The 20872-nt window shown below is 36.9% G+C and overlaps 1 protein-coding gene across 1 annotated transcript; it reads right to left on the reverse strand.

Moving 5' to 3' along the window:
• Nucleotides 1-1171: 1171 nt before the first annotated feature.
• Nucleotides 1172-20593, reverse strand: PNPT1 (polyribonucleotide nucleotidyltransferase 1). Its single transcript, XM_040612020.1, has 29 exons — nucleotides 20401-20593; nucleotides 19699-19759; nucleotides 19318-19392; nucleotides 18408-18513; nucleotides 17393-17442; nucleotides 16845-16908; nucleotides 16709-16756; nucleotides 15886-15999; nucleotides 15455-15641; nucleotides 14875-14926; nucleotides 14204-14261; nucleotides 13958-14054; nucleotides 13759-13861; nucleotides 12438-12508; nucleotides 11765-11801; nucleotides 10913-10979; nucleotides 10717-10806; nucleotides 9789-9842; nucleotides 9577-9683; nucleotides 8813-8884; nucleotides 8652-8715; nucleotides 6948-7031; nucleotides 6376-6459; nucleotides 4267-4373; nucleotides 4113-4168; nucleotides 3509-3587; nucleotides 3029-3076; nucleotides 2495-2653; nucleotides 1172-1711 (listed from the first exon to the last, which is right to left on the reverse strand). The coding sequence occupies exons 1-28, from the start codon at nucleotides 20559-20561 to the stop codon at nucleotides 2498-2500; spliced, it is 2352 nt and encodes a 783-aa protein (XP_040467954.1). The 5' UTR covers nucleotides 20562-20593; the 3' UTR covers nucleotides 1172-1711; nucleotides 2495-2497.
• Nucleotides 20594-20872: the final 279 nt, after the last annotated feature.

A 20872-nucleotide genomic window follows, 5' to 3' on the forward strand; every position in this document is an offset into this window, starting at 1 on the left:
GACTACTATCAAGTGTATTTTTTTTTCCCCCACCCCTTCCCACAGGGCCTAAAACTTGTTATAAGTGCAGAAAGTCAGGTTGACTATACAGGTTCTGCTACAAGAACATACAACCTTTTTCCTACTTTGTTATTTAACAGAAACCCCCCTAGCACTTTAAGAGTTGATTTATCAAGACCACCTATCACACAAAGCATTAATACTTCTGTTACTGTAAGCAAGAGAATACCTTTACAGGAAAGAATGGGATTCTTTTGGCTCCTAAATCATCAGTTTCACAGATTCTAATGCAAGCATCCTACTGGTAATGTGCTAGCAAAAAAACCCCACAAACCTCCAAAGTCAGTATTTTATATGGTATTTTGTAACTAGAGCATCTAGTCCTATTGCATCTGTTCTACTAGAAAAAGTAGCCCTACAGAAATTATTCTACAACAAAACCTTGGAAAACCACTTAGATTGGTGGTGGTGGTGGTGGTGGGGTTTGTCAGTTTCTGAGAACAGTTAGGAGAAATGGAAACATGTCAGCTTGTGTTTAGGCACTTTTCAAGTGCCTAAATAATTTGCCTAGATAATTTCATTAAGCTGTCCAGGATACGTAATGAATGACATAACAGTCAATTAAATCATAGTAAGCAAGGACATGAGAATTCTTACTAAGAAATAACAATACAGTCCTCAAAGAAGCAGAAAACATTGCTAAGGCAAACTTTTTCAATCTTACACGATGAAAGACAGACAACTAGAAAGAAGCAGGCCAGTCATTTCTTTCTTCTTTAATATTTTAACTTAGTTTAAAAAAGTAATTTTTACCATACATTCACATTTTTCTTCTCCCCAGCACTTTGTTTTTTTGCTTTCAGGAGGTTCAGAGCACACTTGCCATCACGTGGGAAGCCACTTTTCTTATTAGGTCTGCATACAAATTGGTGAACATCAGAAGGGACACCTCTTTGATTTTTAGTCTGTACCTCACAGCAGAAAAACAAGTAGTTCTCACGAGCCTCTGGGAAACGTTTTGAAGTCTAAAACAAACCAGTAAACCCACTGGTGGAACGTAAACGATAGAGGAATTCTGACAGTCCTAATGAGGCTGTCTTAGGGGGAAGATTTATCACATCAATTGTTTATGCCAAAACAATTATTTTTATCTATATATTTTAAAATTCAGTGTCCCTCTTCTGCTCAGGTATTTTAGCAAGTCTGAACCCTATGACAGTTATCAATTTATTTATCTAAAAAAAAAAGTGTTGAACGTGTAAAGGTGGTATCTCTGAAGTCTGAAATGTTGAGCAAAACATAAGATCCTGTACACTCAAAAGCCCGTAAAACTTTGGCCAAGTGTGCCACTCAAGCAAGTATACAGGATAATTCCTTCTAGGAAATAATTGTTAAATACTGGCTTCTCATCTTTACATTTTTATTTTGACATGATAGTGAGAAGAATCTTAAGCACTGAAATTAATCTGCTTTTCCGTCTATACCATTCCACTTTCTTAGATTCTCATCTCACCCTTGCTACACAAGAGCATTGGTTGTTTCTGGTTTTATTTTAAAAGTTTTTAATCAATTCAAAGACTTTCAAGTTCCACATCACCTTTAAGCATTCTAAAAATATGGTTCACTACCATCCATCTGTAGATTATTGCGAAGACATCAACAGATTCTAGCAAAGGTCACTTGTATTTTGATGAACTACCATGCTTTTTTCCTGAAAGAGATGGAGAATAGTCCATAACCAACTAGTTATCAAGGCATGACATTCAAAAACATTTCTTAAGAAACCATACATTTATTCAGTGAATTTTAATCTCTTCTAGTGTTGTGAATCATTCCTAGAAGACTGTCACAGATTGCCTTAAGTTATCATTGATGAGTTGCATTTCCATTTGCCAATTTCACTGTGTAACTGCTCTTGATTTTACTATCAGACATTCTCCTGTTCTAGTAGCTTCCCAAGGAAAAAAAAAAAAGTATACAACCATTCTGGGAAAAGATTAGGCATAAGTCTATTGACAGGCAAACACATGCTGGGAAACTAGTTCTAGGGAAGAGCTCTGGGTAATTGACTCCACTAATTGATTAAAAATTTTCAAAAAAAGCAGCTTTTTTTTTTTCTTCTCCTACCCTGCCTTTTTTTTTTTTCCCTTCCCCTTTAAAAAAAATAGCGGTACGACAGAGAAGAGGGAATGCTTATATAGATGTTGTAGATTAACAAATAAATTTGTTCTGGAGAAAGTAGACTGTCTAAGATGCTTGAAACTGTCAAGTCATTTGAACCAATTTTACAATATCAAGCTCTTTATGACCACAGCATGTGAAAGAGCACTTGCTAACTTACAACATGCTGCAACATAACTGGCAAGCACTATTTGCCCACCACCGAAGGGTAACCGTACAGTATAAAAAACGCCAACATATTGATATAATTATTTACAATAGTTGTAAAGAAAATGCAGTACTGAGTCCCCTTAAGTTGTTCCTATGGTCTTACTTGTCACTGGGATGAAGTAGATGACTGTGGAACAGTACCTCCCAGGACAACACTGTTTTTGTCAGGTAGGGTTTTAAGAACAGTTGTGGCTGGTGACTGTAGAATTTTACGTGAAAGCCTCATTCTACCATCAGTTGGATCACGTCCAAAGTATTTAACCTGTTAAGAAAACAAATCATTTTAAGACTGACCAACTTAAAGAGCTGGGAGTAGCATTTTTCGTTAATAGGTGGTGTTTTGTGGGTTTTTTGTCCTCTGTTCCCCCCCTGCCCCACTCCCCCCCAGTATGATGCTAAAAAAGCCAGAAACAATAGGCACTGTTTAGCCAATATTGGTCTGTCAAATTAATGTGGTGTGTAGACAGCAAGAGTATGACACTAAATAAATCGCATTTGAAATGATCAGACCTTTAACTAGCACAGAAAGGGAAACTGGTATGGCAGAATATTTTCTTCATAAACACAAAAAATTCACACAAATTCTAAAATATGAGCAACAGTTTGTTTGCACTTTAAGTTAAAAAAGAATAGCTACCTGAATTTCTTGTCCAACTTCTAATCCCAGGGCACTAGGATGCTTAATCTAGAACAAAGAAAAATTTTTCAGGAAAGTTTATTTCAGTGTAATTAATTTAATAAGGTTAGTTATATAATTTCCTTCCTTTAGGGATTCCTCATGCTAACTTCAGACAATCATAGTGGCTCAACACTACTGTATGAAAAACAGGTTTCTAAATGTTACATAGAAAAGGGTACTGCAGCTCTAAAGAACTTTGTGATATGCATAAAAGCATAAACAGTAGGTTTGTAGCAGGCATATAGTTAGATTGTTTGCATCTTTAAGTACAGGGCAAGCAGAGGTTAAACAGAAAGGTGCTGCTAATCCAACACAGCTTTTAACATGAAAATTGACTATAAAACAACAGTATCTGTGTTACAGTTAATGCAAACTAAGTTTATTGAGAATTGATTAAAAACAAAGTGTCTAAGTTATACCTGTTTAAGCATGTATTACCTTTCTTTGATCAAGTTGTGAATTATGAAGTAACACTGGAGTCATGTTTGAATACAATTTTACCATTACTCCAGAATCTCTGCAACAGAAAACAGCACGATTATTTCAAAATACTTTAGTAGAAATCTGTAGGTATTGTATGCTGCACATTGACCCCAAAGCAAACATTAGTAAACTTTTCATAAACAAGATTTCACTCCTCCCTTTTGGAAAAATCTTTTATCAACCATAACATGTCCACTCGTTTTTCCTTAATTGGAAGTGGATGGAAATTACTTATTTCAGGACAGTGTGTTTCAGTAATAAGCACCATGCAAAAAGTGTATGTAATTTTTGCAAGACAAATGTTGGATCAAAAAGTGAAAAGCAAATTCCTACCATGTCTCTCAGACATGAAGATTAAAAAAGACCTTAGGTTTTGTAACTTAGAGACATTACAATAACTAAACAAGCAGCAAAAATAAACAGCCTTATTTTGAAACATTAGCATCAGCATAAGTCTCACATCCTTAAAAATCAATTATTTTACATGACACTTAGTTACCAGGAATATAGCTATGTAAATAAGCTAAATTCTACTTAAACTCCAGAGCAGTTTTCATACCTTATTTCAGTTATTGTAGCTGTATAAACTGCGCCAAATTCCAAGTTAACTTCTTGCTGTAGGGGGTGGGGAAAAAAAAAACCACCAAAGTGAACAGTAAGACGTAAACTCACAAAACGAAACCGAAAAGCTAACATCAAAAGCCTGTGCTTACATCATCTTTGCAGATTTCGTGGATAAATTCTCTTGCTTCATGCATAGCACTAGGCGTGGGGGCAAACACAGAATATGTCTCTTCATCCAGCTGACTTAAAGTTACACCTTAGGAATAGAATTTGAGAGGATTTACTGCTATCGTTTCAGCAAGCAGAAAAGTTACATTCAGTAAAGACTTGCAAAGAGCAAAATTATTTTCTACAGACTCATTAAGATCTCAGTCCTAATAATTTCAGATTATCTTCATCAGATGAGGCATTGGACAGCTTTATGTGCAACTGAACAGAAACCACATTACAGGTATACTTGCCAAATACCTGGACAAACTAGTGTTCCATACAGTAACACAATATTATTATAATAATCCTTTTATGGCAGGAAAAAAAATTCTTGAAAAAATTTTGGTATTATGAAAGAATCTCAGCTTCTATGAATGAACTTCACAGATCTTTAGTAAAACTACAGCTTTCATTAATAGCTGATGGAAATTAAAGTCTTCCAGAGCCAGAACACAGTAAGATTGCATTGTAAAATTCTTTATACCTCTACATTAGTTTTCTGGCTAGACTGCATAGGCTTGCAACCAGAGGGAAGTACGATTTTTTTCCCCCATTTTCTCCATCCCAATCCCCTGAGGAGCACTAATCAAACTAACCAGGGCGTTAAGAGTTTCAAGACCAAAGCAGTTGAAGCAGAACATCTACTTAATACTCTATAGATACCAGCGTTTTTTAGTTTTTAGCTTTCTAGAAGTAAGAAACAAGTGAAAAAGATTTACTGTGTTAAGCAATAAAAGAAAAGAATTTACATTTACAAAGAAGTGTTCATAAAACAAGTCTGATGTACTTAATATCAAAGCAGAAATTCACATCTGCTACCACAGCTATCGGTTGAACATTACCTTCATCACTCTGAGACACAGTAAGGGTGGGCAATGTCTAATTTCACTGGTTTGAACAAAAGGTTTTAGTAGTGTAGTCTCTCAGAAATACTTAATACTTCACCGATTCCATTTATTCATTTCTGAGGGCAACCACAATATCAAGGTATAGGCCTAATTTGAAGCAACCTGTCAGGCTGCATTGACCTCAGCCAAAGAATCAATTGCCCTATTCACGTAATGGTGGCAACAAAGGCATTGACTTTGCATTTCATGCTATAGGCCAGGCAGGACAAACCACTGTGAAAACAAATAATTTATGCCATGAAATACAACAAGGTCAGGAAACTTTTGTCACACTACTCACTACCAGTTTAAGCCCCAGTACAGGTCACTTCTGCAACATGATAGGCAAGCTGGATGTCTAACACAAGCCAGCATGTTAATGTATACAAGCTCTTCAGGGAATCCCAGGAAAACAGTTGATGTACACTGTAGGGAAGAGCTCAATGCCCTCTCTTAACCACAACAAAAGAGGCTTTAGTTCATTGGAAGAGAAGCTGCACAGATTTGGTCTACACTTCGGCATATTCATGATTAGACTTGCTAGACCTCACATCTTTCAATCAACACTATCTGGGCCTAGATGAACCTTTAATGGCCTCTTCTGTAAGCCCTGAAAAATACCATCACATGTTCACCAAAATTGTGGTAATTCCTGCTGTAAAACAAATTGCAAGCACTTTTACAGAGAGAATCTACACAACCAAGCGTAGCTGAAGTGAGCTTCACCTAGCTCTTCTGAACACATGCATCTCCTACCAAGATACTGCAGACTCAGTTTGTACTGAGCACTGCAACTGCTAAACATGCAAGTCTGAAAACAAAGGCAAATACTGTTTTGCAGTCTGCAGCATAAAGCTCAAATTAAGAATACCCTTTTCTCTTAATAGTTCTTCCTGTCTACTTATTGGGTTGTTGCTGCTGAAGCACAAACACCAGTTTTATGGAGGTGGTCTACAGAACAATTTTGGAAGTTTTTGGCTAATTCCAGTTTTGAAAGGGCATAAAGATAGCATTAAGGTTCAACAATAGCTGTGCTAATAATACCTGTGCTACCAAAATCTACAAAAACCAGTTAAAACTCCACACTAGTAGTATTCACATAGAGAAGACAAGCTAATAACACACTAAGATAAATTATCACAGGAAGCAAGAATGTCTTACCAGTCTGTGCTTGAAGTTTTTTCAAATTATAGGCCCCAGGACCAATGAATCTTAATCTTTTTGATAATGGAACATGGATAGTTTCTGAAAGAACATTTAAAACTACTTTGAAATGCTAAATAAGATAATCTTGAAAAGGTATCACATAAAATAAGTAATTCATTTAGGTTTTAATCTTCTATAGCTACTTCATTATTTGCTGAACATTGATGTAATTACATTTAAGAATTGAAATAAATGAAAACATAGAATACAAGTACTTTGATGAGTGTAAATTACCTTAAGCCATAAAAATATTGACATCCGTATCCATTCTGATTTTGTGAGCGTCACATAACTTCAGTTTAATTCTGTTTTCTGGTTTAGAGTGAAATAGTACAGTGCTGCCCCACATGACAATAAAACCCCCCAAAATTCACCTCAAAATACCTAAAGGAAAAATAACTTCATGGGGCAGGGGCAGAAACATGAAACAAACATTCACTAAAAAAAGCTGTTTTAAGCAGCACCTTGATGTTAAAGAGGTAATTATAAAAATATATGAATTCACATCAATATACAACTAACATTACCTACAACTGGTCCACTTTCTTTTCTGTTAGGTCTGGGTTTTGCCAGCGTTTGGTTCATAATTTGTAAAATCTCCCTCTTTGCAGCTGGGGGGGGGAGGGAAGGAGGGAAAAAAAAGTTTCATATAAGATTAAAATAAATTTATGCAGTTTTAGTTATGAAATAGATGTTTTATGAACAGATATTCATAAAATCTGCCTCCTGCCTAACTTGAGAGTTTATCACAGTAACTTAATGCATGTCAGATAGCACATGGTTGTTGCAGTACAACATTCTGCTCTGTATGTATACATTTGTTTTGTATACAAAACTTGTGCTTTCAGCACATTTATTGATTTTATGCAGCCTAGAACATCACATACAGTTTCAGGGTATTTAAATAAATCAGAGTGCTGGTAAGAGCAACCAAGTGTAGCTTTGATAGTTAAGTTATGACACACTGGCCTGGAACTTTAGCTGAGCTGCTTGAAGTGATACACCACTGAATAGAACTTACTAGTTCTCGCATTTTAATAAGCGTTTTCTTACTGAAACGTTGCTATTACAAGCAAGTTGAAAATTTTCTTTTCTAACTAGTTAAATCCTTATTGAAGCTTATAGCTTCATTTTTTCATATGGCTCAAGAATATTTTAGCTGTACACATCAATACAGGTAGTAAATTTCAATAGTAAACATAGCTGAATTTATGGTAAATGAGAAATATTCTGCTGTTTTTTTATAAGATTATTCTGTTGGATTTAAAAAGTGTCACATAATAGGATGTTTTTATGCAAGTGCTAATCCACTTGGGTGTTAGGGAAACCCTTCATATGTTTCACTAACAACAGATGGCTCCTCCCTCTCCCAACTTTCACCAGTTAAAAGCAATCGAGAGTTTCAGTGCTCAAAGCTGCACTTCAGCCTTTACTACCAGTTACTCATAGGATATCAAGCTGCTAGATCTTAACCATGAACTCCCTCAGACGACACAGACTTAGAATTTAAGTTCTAAGAACTCACTGCTCAAGAGACATTTAAAAATTGGTCTGAAGTTATTTAAAGTTAGTTTGGAGCTTATTTTTAACAACCCTTTCTACTGATTTACTGCACAGCAAAGAGCATACCTTTTTTCCCCCCAACTTCCCATGTATGATTTGAATAAAATACGAAAAAAAAAATATAAACTGATGTGGCTTAATAATATTGTACTTGTTATCAGTCAAATCCAAGATAAATGTAAATATTTCATAATACATTCCTCATCCCTGATGTTGCTCTTTTGTACAAGTTCCCCCCTGCTCCACCTTTGCTATGCCACTAGTTTTATTGCAGTTTTTCAAAACAAGTTACCCATGGCGCTCAACTGGTGAACATTAGTATCAAACTTTTTATTTTGTTTTAATAAAACGTAACCTCTAGGAACAGCAGACACTTTCACTGACATTACATACAATAATATGAAATCTAAGTGTGGTGGGAAGGGCCCGGCTTTTGGGAGATTGAATGCTCTCCTCTGACACAAAAAGCTTTTTATTTTGTATGAAACTCCTATATTGATGTGAAACAGCCAACACCCAAACCAGACCAGTTTTTCAAAGGTAGCAGCTTTTTTCCACAATGAGAACAAAAAATTAGTAATATATTATTTAGTTTCATAGAACTTAGAATTTAATACAATTCATCTTTTAATATGATAAAACGGGTGCAAATACAAACACTGACCTACCTGTAGCTTGCTGAATTGCTTCCATTACAATTTTTATTGGTATTCCTGGCAGTTTTAAATCAACCTAATATGAGAAGAGTTAAGTGACATTAATACACAAGGAAAGCTTTCTCAGATACATTCTCAGAGTTTCACTTTAGGAAGATTTAGCGTTACAATACCTGCAAGGCAGTTATTCCTTTATTAGTACCCGCCATCTTAAAATCCATATCACCATAGTAATCTTCAATTCCCTACCAGCACAAACAGAAAGAAAGCAAGTTGGAGTAACTTTATCCCAGCACCAAGTCCCTATTGTACTAAAAGTACATTCTAGGTTTCAATAACCCTCAAAGTAGTTCTGCAGACTTGGATTTACTTCTGAGACTCACATGTTTTCCTTCAGCCTTATTTTGCTGTTCAGGATTAACACTGTTCCTATCTCTCTTTAGAAATTAAGAGCTTTTGTGGACTAGTTTCTGAACAACAGATCTACAGTTGATCTTGTACAATCAGTGGCTGCCACAGGAAGAAGCAGCAGCAGCGTGGTCATGTGCATCGCCACCCTCCCTGCCCACCAGGAACTTTGCCCAGTGCTTATTCTCCGTACAATATAGTGTATTTTTCAGTAAATTAAAGTATTCAAGACTTATGTCTTTTTCCCCCAAAGAGAAAAGACAAAATTCATTGGAAAGAGAGACCTTATGAGAGCTTAAAAAAAATAACTAAAAAAAAAAAAAAAGGAGAAGAAACACGATTGGACATTTCATAGAGATTTTTTGAAATAAGGGAGGAATTTGGGAGACAAAACAGAAAAGATAAAACTACTCAATATTTTCAGTAGCATACGTTCCAGAATTAACTGGGTAAAAACATTAGAAAAGAAGGCCGTAGAGAATATTTTACAGAATTAAGCAGCAACAACAATGATGCTAGAAACACTCACCAGAATGTCTGTCAGCAAACGATAGTCCTCAATATCTCCTTTTTCCAGACTGCATTTGGTAATGAGACCTATTGCTACACCTGCCACTGCACTTGATATTGGAACTCCTAATAGTGGCAAATAAAACCACATTTTTAAAAACTTTGGTCATTTTCAAATCCTGTAACACATTATCATATGTAGTTTATTCTCATAAGCGTCATATTTTGTACCTGCATCCATTAATGCCAAACTTCCACCACACGCAGAAGCCATTGAAGAGGACCCTACAGAGTTAGAATACAGGGAAAAAGAAGTATTAAACATTTGTCAAAAGTACCTGAAACAAAATTTGCAAGTGATATTCTTTAGTGACAGTCTGAAATTGAACTTGCTGCTAGCTAGAAAATACTGTGCAGCAACATAAATACTACAATAAGTAACTGCAATTAAGAAATTTTCTTTAGCAGAAGCATTTTTAACAAAAAATGGGTAATATAGTTCGAATCTTTCATAACACTGATACAAAAAAAGCTTAACAAGCATTACGTTTAATATTAGATATTCTAGACAAGAAATCTGTGGGCTTCACAGGAAGCTCACAAATAGGACTCCATCCCTTTCTCCACTAACACCTTCTCCCAGCTACCTGATCTCACTACAGTGCTAGGAAATAGGAGATGGACCTCAGGGAGCTTCTTGCCACACAGGGAAATCTGCAGAAAGGTGAAATGGATAGCTCTCTCCCAAACTGGGCAGATGGGAAAGAACAAATACAGACAGCCAGGAGAAGCTACCTCTAAGTCAGTGAGGGTACCAGCTGTGACTAAACACTGAAGAATAGGTCTTAATACATGCCGATTTATTTTCCTTACTCTGTAGCATAAAAATGCCCCCAAACACCATTTTATTAAACTCAAAATAAATTCAAAATGTTTACATCTCATACCGATTATGTATTGTTATAGAAACTGAAAGAAAGGTCCATTGTTCATGACTATTTTTAAGTACTTCAGGTAATAGAGTTATCAAGATTAAGAACGTTAAAAATGAAATCTATTACCTAAAATATCTACAACTCAAGTTTTTCAAACTCTAGCTTTTTTTAAGAACGAAATTTAGTCTCTAGCACTAGGTTCAAAATAAGAAAAATCATCATACCATTTGACTCTAAGACTTCAGATGTAACTCGTATTGTGAATGGGAAATCCTGGGGAATAACTGGTTTCAAAGCTCTTTCTGCCAGTGCACCTGTTCAAAAAAAACCAACAAGCACGACACCAAGTAATCCATAAATAAAAATAATCAGATAAAATATTAAAACTTACAGCATAGGACTTCTCTAGCCTGAACTTACCATGTCCAAGTTCTCTTCTGTTCATACCAGTAACTTTGCCAATCTCATTAGTTGCATAAGGTGGAAACTATGAAGTAAAAAAAAAAGCGTACACAGAAAATTCACTAGTGTATGGGGTTCTTTCCATTTGAAAACATACACTTAGGAAGAAAAACGTGAAGCTTTGGTGCATGTCAAGGTAAAACCCAAATAATAATAAAATAAGCAAATAAATAAATAAAAATCAAACCACCACATGACTAGCATCAGTTAGTTTGCAAACCAGGACCAGTTTAGGTAGTGTTTATTTCTACTTCCACAGAACAAAAGAGAATAAAGCAGCTGCAAGGTAGCTGAGAAACAATGAACAAGCTTACTCCAATTAAACTTGTCAAACAATGTATCAGAAATCTTGTTTCCGTCATATAGATAATGGAACAAGATATGCCTGTTGCCAGTATATGAAATACTGCGGGCAAGTTTCAAAGGCTGAGAGAGGCCCAAGATGTAAAAGCACTTATTTACTACTGGTGTATTGTGTCAGTTAAACATATTAATAGAGTTTAGTAAACATAATAGAGCAGGTTAATGCTGCTTTCAGTAATTACCCATTCTTAAGGGGCTAACCTAATGTTAAGATATTAAAAAGGCTGTAGAAAATGGCAATTTACAAATTGTCTTGTACTTTCTTAAGAAAACAGCACTGTTGTTGATAAACTGCAGTATAAATTCACATACGAATTATACAATTACGAATTATCTGTGTATTAGCTAAAATGTTTTATCCTGGGAAGGGATCAATTTCACCTTTAAAAGCAAAACATTAAGTCCTTCTGTGAAGGATGCAGAAAACTGTGACACAGCAAAACTCACCTCATAATGCAGCATGAAGTTTTTATCTTTTATTCCACTATTAATTAAAAACAAGGCCATATCACAAAAGAGCAACCAAACAAGTCTTACATACAGTAGGTAATACATAAGATTATATTCAGTTATGCTTACAAATATACCCAGCCAAAACAACAAACCAATAGATTTACTCATCACCCACATTCTTCCTAAGGTTTTTCTACATAGTAAACAAATAGAAAGCATAGTCTACAAAGAAAAAACCTCATGTGTTAATCATCAAACATTAAACTTGTGATAAATAGATTAAATGAGCAGAATAATTATCAAGTTCCAAGTATGCTGATAAATACATGGAACAGAGAGAGCCAGCTTTCATCAATTGTTTTATTTAAAGAGACTTAACGGTTTTACAGATACAAGAGTAATTCGCTATTTTTTTTTCCTCTCAAAACCAAACTGGACATTACTTGTAATACTCTCCAAATTCAAATGTATGTCTATGGAATTAACGTCACATTAACAAAAAAACAATTGCCAAGATCTCTTGAAAACAGACCACTTCAAAGTCTAACTTTACACGTTTTTCCTGTCCTAATGAATGTCAAAGTTCAAGGAACTTTTATCAGATGTGCCCAAGTGCTCTCATCCTCTTTTATTACTACTGAGAAAACACCAAAAAAGATATACATACCTCACTGCTGTTGAGATAAGATCTGATTTTACGCTTGATTCTATAGAGTCAAACGTAACTGTACAGAGAACCTAAAATAGAGGGTAAATAAACTGCTGTTAAACACTTCCACCTTTCACAATTTACTGCTTATGAAGAATCTAAAAGAACAACTTCAGCAACAAATATTATGCCATCACCTATCACTCCTGCAAACTCTCTTTTTTTCCCCTTCATTGCACAAACTTATTCATATCTGTAAAGATTATATGGTCTTACAAGTGATCACATTCTAAAATACTAATCTAATGCTTCTTAACCTGTTAGAAGCATAGAACAGCGTGTTCATTAAGAAACCAAACTGCTTCATTTAAGAGCCAGGGCTAGATGCAGCCACAATGTTGTGCAAAAGAGCAAGCCTGTTTATCACATGAACCTGCAGCTTGTATTATTTTCAGTGGTTAAGAGGGAACAACACTGAGGAGTAAATCACTCTTTGCAACAACCCATGTACCCTGTAATAAGTCAGATCAATAGCTGGCAGTCTTCTAGGAAAATCAGCTGTGAAAATACAAAAGACCAAATCTTGCATAAAGTCTTAATTCAATCCACCCAACACACCTGACACTTCTAGCAAAGAAGAGAAAAAATTCTCATTAATGTGATTTTTTGGGCGTACGATTTCCCTATTTATTCCAGGTTACATATGAAGTTTCTTTCAAAAAGACTTCTCAAGACACGCATAATTTAGTATTGCTCTACATACCCATTAAATGAGTCACCCATTCTAAAAATGAAGAGGACTGTATTTTACATGAAATACTTTTCTTTCAACACGTATCTTTAACATAAAAGTCTACATAGAAGGATGACAGAGAGATGAATTTGGACCTACTTTATTAACAAGCAATTTTACTTTAAGCCATACTGAATTGTAAAGCTTTCTTCTCAAACAACCTGCCCCCACGATAAAACCCAACCAACCAAAAATGCCCCAAATGTGCCAACCTGAACTCAACAAGGGGAAGCCTTACGGCTTCTAGCTTTGGTTACTAGACATTCTTCAGAAGGTCTGATGATGCAGTAACATTTACTAGACTCTTTCTGGGCACATACACTTAGAATTTTATCCTAATATCTGTGCTGTTAACATAGCAAGGAGCCAAGCTTTATCAATTGTCTTAACAGACTTTGATGTATTTAGATTAAATCTAAGCTGGCTGTTTTCTAGTTATTACTATTTGAATGTGAAGAAAAATGAAACTATACATTTAAATGAAATATACAAAACTTCCAGCTTTTAATAAATTAATTTATGATTTCTAATGCTTAAAGACACTACCTGTGTTTGACCTCTCTGAAATAAGGCTGATCCATGAAGCATTTTAAACATGTTCACTTCACATTTAATATCTCTGAGCGAAGTCAAATCTCTCCCATCACACCTAAAGTTACAAGCAGAAATTATGAGATCAATGGAACTACAGTGTTGGATTAAAAGTTGACAGAAATATTATTCAGTAGGAGTTTGATATATTTACCTTCTATATTCATTCAGAGCAAGATTTCTAAAAATATCCTTTGAAACCACATTGAAAGATTCCATGATTTCAAAAGGCTCAGCCTCTGGAAATTTTTCTGGGTATAAAAAATTAAAATAATAATGCATCTGAAGTTGGAAAATTGATTTCGTAGAACTTTTACTAAAATAGCTTGACCAACAAAGAGCACACGAAGTAGTGCTGCTCCATTCAAGCATTCTCTACGTATTAAGAAAACAGAAATACCTTTCAACTGTTCTTCTGTTTCAAGCCGTATTTTGTTAATTGCTTCATCTCTAGAAATCTAGAACACAGGATTTGCAACTAGTTAACTCTCCAGGGCAGAGTAACAAAAGAGGTTTGGATTGTCAGGTTTCTCTTTGTTTTAAAATTCTGTAAAACTCAAGCAATAAGCAACAGGATTGTCACACAAATTCAAAGATCCATTATCATAGAATACCAGAGTGGAAGGGACCTCGAGGGTTATCTAGTCAAAACCCTTCTGACAAAAGCACTGTCTAAAAATGGCCCAGCATCCTGTCCAGCTGAATCTTAAAGATGCCCAATGCTGGGGAATTCACTGCTTCCCTGGGGAGACGATTCCAATGGCTGATTGTCTCATTGTGAAGAATTTTCCTCTTGTGTCCAAACGGAATCTCCCCAGGAGTAATTAGTGGCTGTTTCCCCTCATTCTTTTCCATGTGACTCCTTGGAAGAGGAGTCTCCATCTCAATGTACTGCAAACAAATATTCTGGTAGGTAAGAATTTACAGAGTAATTTATTATTACTATTGCAAATATATGCAGAGAAGGAGAAGAGTTTTCATTAACAATAGGAGAAAGAACTAAATCTTACTACAGTTTCATGATTATATTAATTAAAAAATAATTATATCATGTTTGAAGTGATTACTTACTTTATCATGGCTAGAATCTGTGAACACCGCATAGATCTTGTTAGAAGCAAGTCTTTTGGAAGAAAAGAAAGCATTTTTTAAAACAGAGCTTAAAACCTGCTTGTTTATTTTGAGGACTAAATGTTTGTTTTCATCAGCAGTATGAAAGCATGAGACTGACATTTTATAAACATTACTAGCTCCAGCTGTCTGTCCTGCCTGCCTGTTCTCCTGCCACCTCTCTGAAACGAGTTATCACTTCCACAGCAAGGCTCATACACGCTAACATCCTGACTCCTCTTGTCACCACGCCACGAGAATGGCATATTAAATTACACTATCTTCACTGGGTTTTTCACAGTATTTGTTTTGCCCTGTTTTTCTTACCAAGTATAAAACAGGAGAGTTGAAGGCCATATTCCTAAGTTTCTACGGAAAATGCACCAACCAATGCATTTTGAATCTGACCATTCAAAACATGCTCTTTTGTTAAACAAAACCCCCAAACTATCTGCCTAGAGCTCATCAAATTAAATAATTGTTAAATAAGCATTGAGTCATTTAACAGAATTTAGATCAACATTATTTGATCTGAACTTACTTATTTGCACATTCCACAATCTCTTCAGGAGCAACAAATAACTTCTGAACAGTTCTCTTGACAACACCCCGTTCTTTCACTAGTTGTTGAATTCCCTGGATTATTTGCTGGGTATGCTTCACCCCTACTTTGATGGCATGACAGAAGTCTTGTTGCAATATATTCTCGGCAGTTGCTTCCAACATAACTATCAAAGAAAAGTTAAAAATTAAGTAAATTACTATTTTATTGTTCATTAGCAATCTAATTCAGCTGAGGAAATACAGAATAATATTAAACTGCATAAATATAACTAAATTTACCTAACAAAAGTTACCTAACGCATTGTTGTTTATTCCTGTGTGAAAATACAAGTTTCAAAATTAGGGAAATATCTGCAGAGGCACCTAGTTGATTTTCAAACACTCAACAGATACTATTAACCTACTTACCAACTTGATTTTGCTGAGCTCCAGCAACAACTAAATTTAAAGTACTAGAAGACATCTGTTTTCGAGTTGGATTGATGACAGTTTCTCCATCAACCAGTCCTACCCTTACTGCACCTACAAAGAAACTCCAGAGAATTATTATAATAAGGAAGTTCTTTAAAGTATCATTTTACTTTGAAAATTATACATGTAAAACCAATAATTAAAGCTATGGATTTTTAAAAATATTAGCACATTAGCTATATATTAAGAAAAAATCTGTAATGCAAAATTAGCTCTTCTTGAACTTCTTTTGGGTAGTGTTACAGGGCAGGGTATATAAAGCTATGTAGCATTATACACAAGGCTGTAAGTCTACTGGTTGGGGTTTTTTTAGTCATTTAAGCACATATTTTCTAGAAAAAAAGGCAGGTGAAAGGAAAAATACAGCTGAGTATTTGTTCTGGGCTAGATCTTGGCTTCTCTTTCCCCAAAATAGTCACAATGGAATAAAGCTCTTCCTGAGTTCCTGGAGAAAAAGTATTCTTATGTGCCTATTTTCTGAACAATTGGGCTTTTCAAGACCCAAGTTTCTCTAAAGAAAAAATTAAGTTACTGTTCTCTACACCATACTACTTCTGGATTATAAATCCTTCCAAAGTATATTTAGTCCAGGAAAAAATAATGCTTTGAAGTGCAACAATCCTATCCATTGTAAAATTCCATTCAATACTTGAAATAAAAGACAGCGGATTTTAGATTCAGGCTCTTGATAAAAAAGCATGAACTGTGGTCTAAGTCTTCTATTACTCAAATCATCCGTCACTTGAAAATATTTACTTACCAATAGGACCATTCCATGGGATATCAGATAATGCAAGTGCTGCAGAAGCTAGAATGAGGAGATAAAAATCTGTGTTAGAAAAAAAATGGATCGCATTAAATCACACATAAGCAGTAGTTTTTATCAGTCATCTTACCTCCATTAATTGCCAGAACATCAGGGTCATTGACACCATCTACTGCTAAAAGATTACAAAGGATCTGGCATAAGATAAAAGACAATGAATAATTTTGATGTATACATTTTTATTAGCTGTCACTACAAACGTAAGGACAATATAACAAAACATTCTATGTATTTGTACATGTCTATACTGCAAATGAAAATTTGTTCAGGTATTTAAACTAGAAAGCTCACAGAGTGTAGAGTATCATATCATATATAACATATACTATCAGCCTTTCTTTCCTCTATTGTACAGAGGATATTTGAATTTTGTTCCTGTACCTCTACAATAGAATTTGGAAACTAGCACGGAAGAAAAGTAATTTAAGGCAAGGAGATGACAAACTAAAAAGCAGCATTAGAATATTAGACTGTTTTTCAGAGTTTAAACCCCTCCTGGAAGATAATGAAAATTTTTTATCTTAAAACAGTGCCTACATCACATGAAATTTTCCATTGATATACCCAAGTTTTCCATTCTGAAGGTAGCTATAGTTAGGGACAGCAAGCATGACCTACCTGTGTATCGTAAAAGTAGCCCACTGGGAAGAGAGGTCTGATTGACCGATCTGGAAAAAAAATATTCAAAGTCTAAGAAGTATTCAGCTTCCAGTAGTTAGCATTCAGTTTGTCTTGTGTAATAACCCCACAAAAACCATAAAATGGTTTACATGGAAGACCCAAACAAACAAAAAAGGCAGAGAACTCAGAAGTAAATTTAGCATGACAATCAATTCTAAAATGTCAATAGCACTCAGAGTGAAGTAAGAGTTATTTGAGTGAGCATACCCACTGTCAGGTAACACAAGGTAAAAACACTGAAGAAGTTTTCTGTGCTTTAGGATACAAATAATCTATTAAATAGTATTTGACCAGAAATATCTTCAATGAAAAGACACAGTCCTCCAAAAAATTAAAGCAACAAAAGCATACATGTTCTCAATATTGCATTATATCCACAATGCAGATTTCCTACTTATTTCAGTCCAAAGTGCACAGGACTGCGTAACAGCCTAGGCCTTATAGGCTATTCCCTCTCCTAATTCTTTTCATCACTGTCTTCAGATGCTGATGTATCTGACATCAGTTTTGTATAAATGTTGACTTTCAAGGTATTATCTTATTCATAAATGGAGATCACTTTTCAAGCAGGACCAAGAGGGAGAGAGTGAGTATCAATCAGTAAGTCTGCCTCTGTATTTCAGTTTAGTTTGGTTGTCTCCTCCACTTGTTCAGAGAAATGTCCAACTGCAGAGGTAACATCTCTGCAGTTAGCACGAGAGCTTGATATGAACAGAGGTGACAAGATTTATTGGAATCCAGGCTTATATATAAAGGAATAGGCACACAGCCCCAGTTGATGTATCATTTTAAAAATCAGTACCAATAAGCAAGAAACTACAAGTCTGTTTCTGCAGTAATGTCAAAACAATAAACTCTGCAAACCGCAGTTATAAATTACCATATTTTCAAACATTCATGAGGATATTACAACATATTTAAAAGACATTGTAAATAGAATATTTCAGTCTACCTATTACTCTGCTTGTAAGAATTTCTTTATCAGTGGAACCAAGTTCTCTTCTTAAATAGTTTGTAGGAATTCTTCCTGCTGCAGCAGCTTTCTGACGGTAGTCAACCTTTTAAAAACAAAACAGTGATTCCTTAACACAACAGTTTACTTAGAGCCACAGAATCATTCAGGGTAGAAGGGACACCTCCAAAGTCTATAATCCAATCCCCTGCTCAGAGCAGGGTCAAGTCTGAATTCAGATGACATTATTCAAGGCTGTCTTGATGCCCAAATGGCCCCTCCGTTCTGTGGCATATATGGACTGCCCCATCAGTCAGCCCCAGCCTGAACTATTGCAGGGCACTAATGCACCCCAAGTTCAGGGCTTTGTTCGGCCTTACAGAATTTCATAACATTCCCGTCAGCCCATTCCTCCTGCCCCTGGTCCCTCCAGACAGCAGCCCTGCTTCTGAGTAGGCCATCTGCACCCCTGCAGTGTGGTGTCATCTGCAAACTGGATGAGCAGGAATTCCAGATCACTGCTACAAGTATGAAACAGGCTGTGTTCCAGGATAGACCCCTGAAGAGCTCACTGAAGAGCTTGAAGTTAAAGCTTAATAATCACAGCCTTTTGAGACTCATAACCCAACCAGTTTTCCCCACATCTAAAATACACTGCCTGAATGTGGATGCTGTGGTGGACAATGTTCACACGGCTTTTGTGGAAAGCCTTGCTGAAGTCAAGGTAGATAACATCCAGTGCTCATGCCTCATCCACAGGTCTCGTCATCTTATCATATACTGCCGTTCTGAAGTTCGGGGTCTGTGGTCTGCTATATCCGCCCAGCATCTTGAACTCTACCATTTAACGATTACTACATATAAGGCTACCCCTGATTATGACAAAACTAATTCTGTCATTAGCACTTACCACTAATGGCATAAACTGAGATGCAGAAGGCTTAGTTTTACTGACTGCTGTGACCATTACTGCTGTGTCACCTAGCTGGATTAAGACAAAAAAAATAAAAAATTGAAGTTACCTGCAAACAAAATATTGTCTGAAGTCTTAAACTTATTCAGAAACTAGAACTCTGGAATATTCTTTGACGGAAACCACCACATAAATCTATGCTTCACACCATTACATTTTTTCTTTTAAATAAAACTTTTTTTCCTAAAAAACACAGCTATACATTCATTAGGGATTAAATTGCCACCTGAGGCTCTATATTTTTTTAATAGGCTCTGATGTCGCAACAATGAGTGCAGATACAGAAATTTTCAAGTTGTGCAAATAATTTTTTTTCACCTGAACAACCGCAGATCCGTCAGCAAACCTCGCAAGCTTTCCAGAAGACATTTCCATCTTTCTATCAGAAAGAAATAATCTATTACTCATGCTGAAGTCAAGTAAATTTTCCAGTAACGTCTGCATTCATCGACAGCATCAACTGTACAGAATGTAAACTACACCTCATATTAGACAAAAAACCCCTCGTGGCATATGGGAATTGAAAGGCTTTGACCAAAAGCCACCAAATACCCTTAACTTTAATGTGCTTTTGCCTCAAATGTCCTGCCTTTTCCACCTTGAATGAAGACAGCCACACTGGATGTCACCTGAAGTAACACAGAAACAAAACACTCCGCGCACACTGGAAAATGAATCCGCCACTTGTTCAAGCTGGGTTTTAGTCTTGCCAACAGAAAAAGCAAGCGCACACCTGCTGTGCCCTCACAAAACCGGGGAGCCGCTTGTACGCCCGCAAAACACCTTTTCCCACCACAGCTGCAGCACATTCTCCCTCACAGACACCTGCTGTTCACCCGCTGCGAAAGAGGGACAGCACGCAGCGACGCCAGCGGCAATTTCTCCTCACGTTTGTTGCCCCGTGCGCCCCGGACAGCTCTCTTCACCGAGTCCCCCGGGCCGACAGCCGCTCCGCAGCCCCGGTACAAGGCGCAGCCTAACGCCACCCCGCCGCTCCTCAGAGCGCGGGGTGCCCCTCACCTGTCCCCCACATCCACCGTCACGGTGCGGCAGGGCCCGGGCCCCGGCAGCCGCCGCACGCAGCCGTCCGGCACCAGTAGCCGCCGCCATCGCGCCGCGGCCCCGCCGCCAACAGCCAAACCGCCGAGGGCGACGCGGCGACAGCTCGTGGTGGCAGCCATGGCGCCAGTGGGGAGGAAGGGGCAACCCCTAAGGCATGCTGCCCCCCGATTGGCTCTGGGAAGCGGCGGGGGGGCGGGCTTCCGCTCAGTAAGCTCGAAGCGGATTGGTTTTCTTACCGGTGGTTTCGTTTCGATTCCTCGGCGCGAGCGCGTCGCTGCGCCCTCTGGCGGAGTCCCGCCGGCTTACGGCGGCTGAGGAGGGTCAGGCGGGGCAGAGCGCGCGAAGGCGGTGTCTCCGCGGTGTTCAGCGGGGCCCTGCTGAGAAATCTGAGGTAAAAAGTGGCAGAAAAAGCTCCGTGGCGGCCCCTGGC

This window comes from Falco naumanni, chromosome 12 (assembly GCF_017639655.2).
Source record: "Falco naumanni isolate bFalNau1 chromosome 12, bFalNau1.pat, whole genome shotgun sequence".
NCBI lineage: Eukaryota > Metazoa > Chordata > Aves > Falconiformes > Falconidae > Falco > Falco naumanni.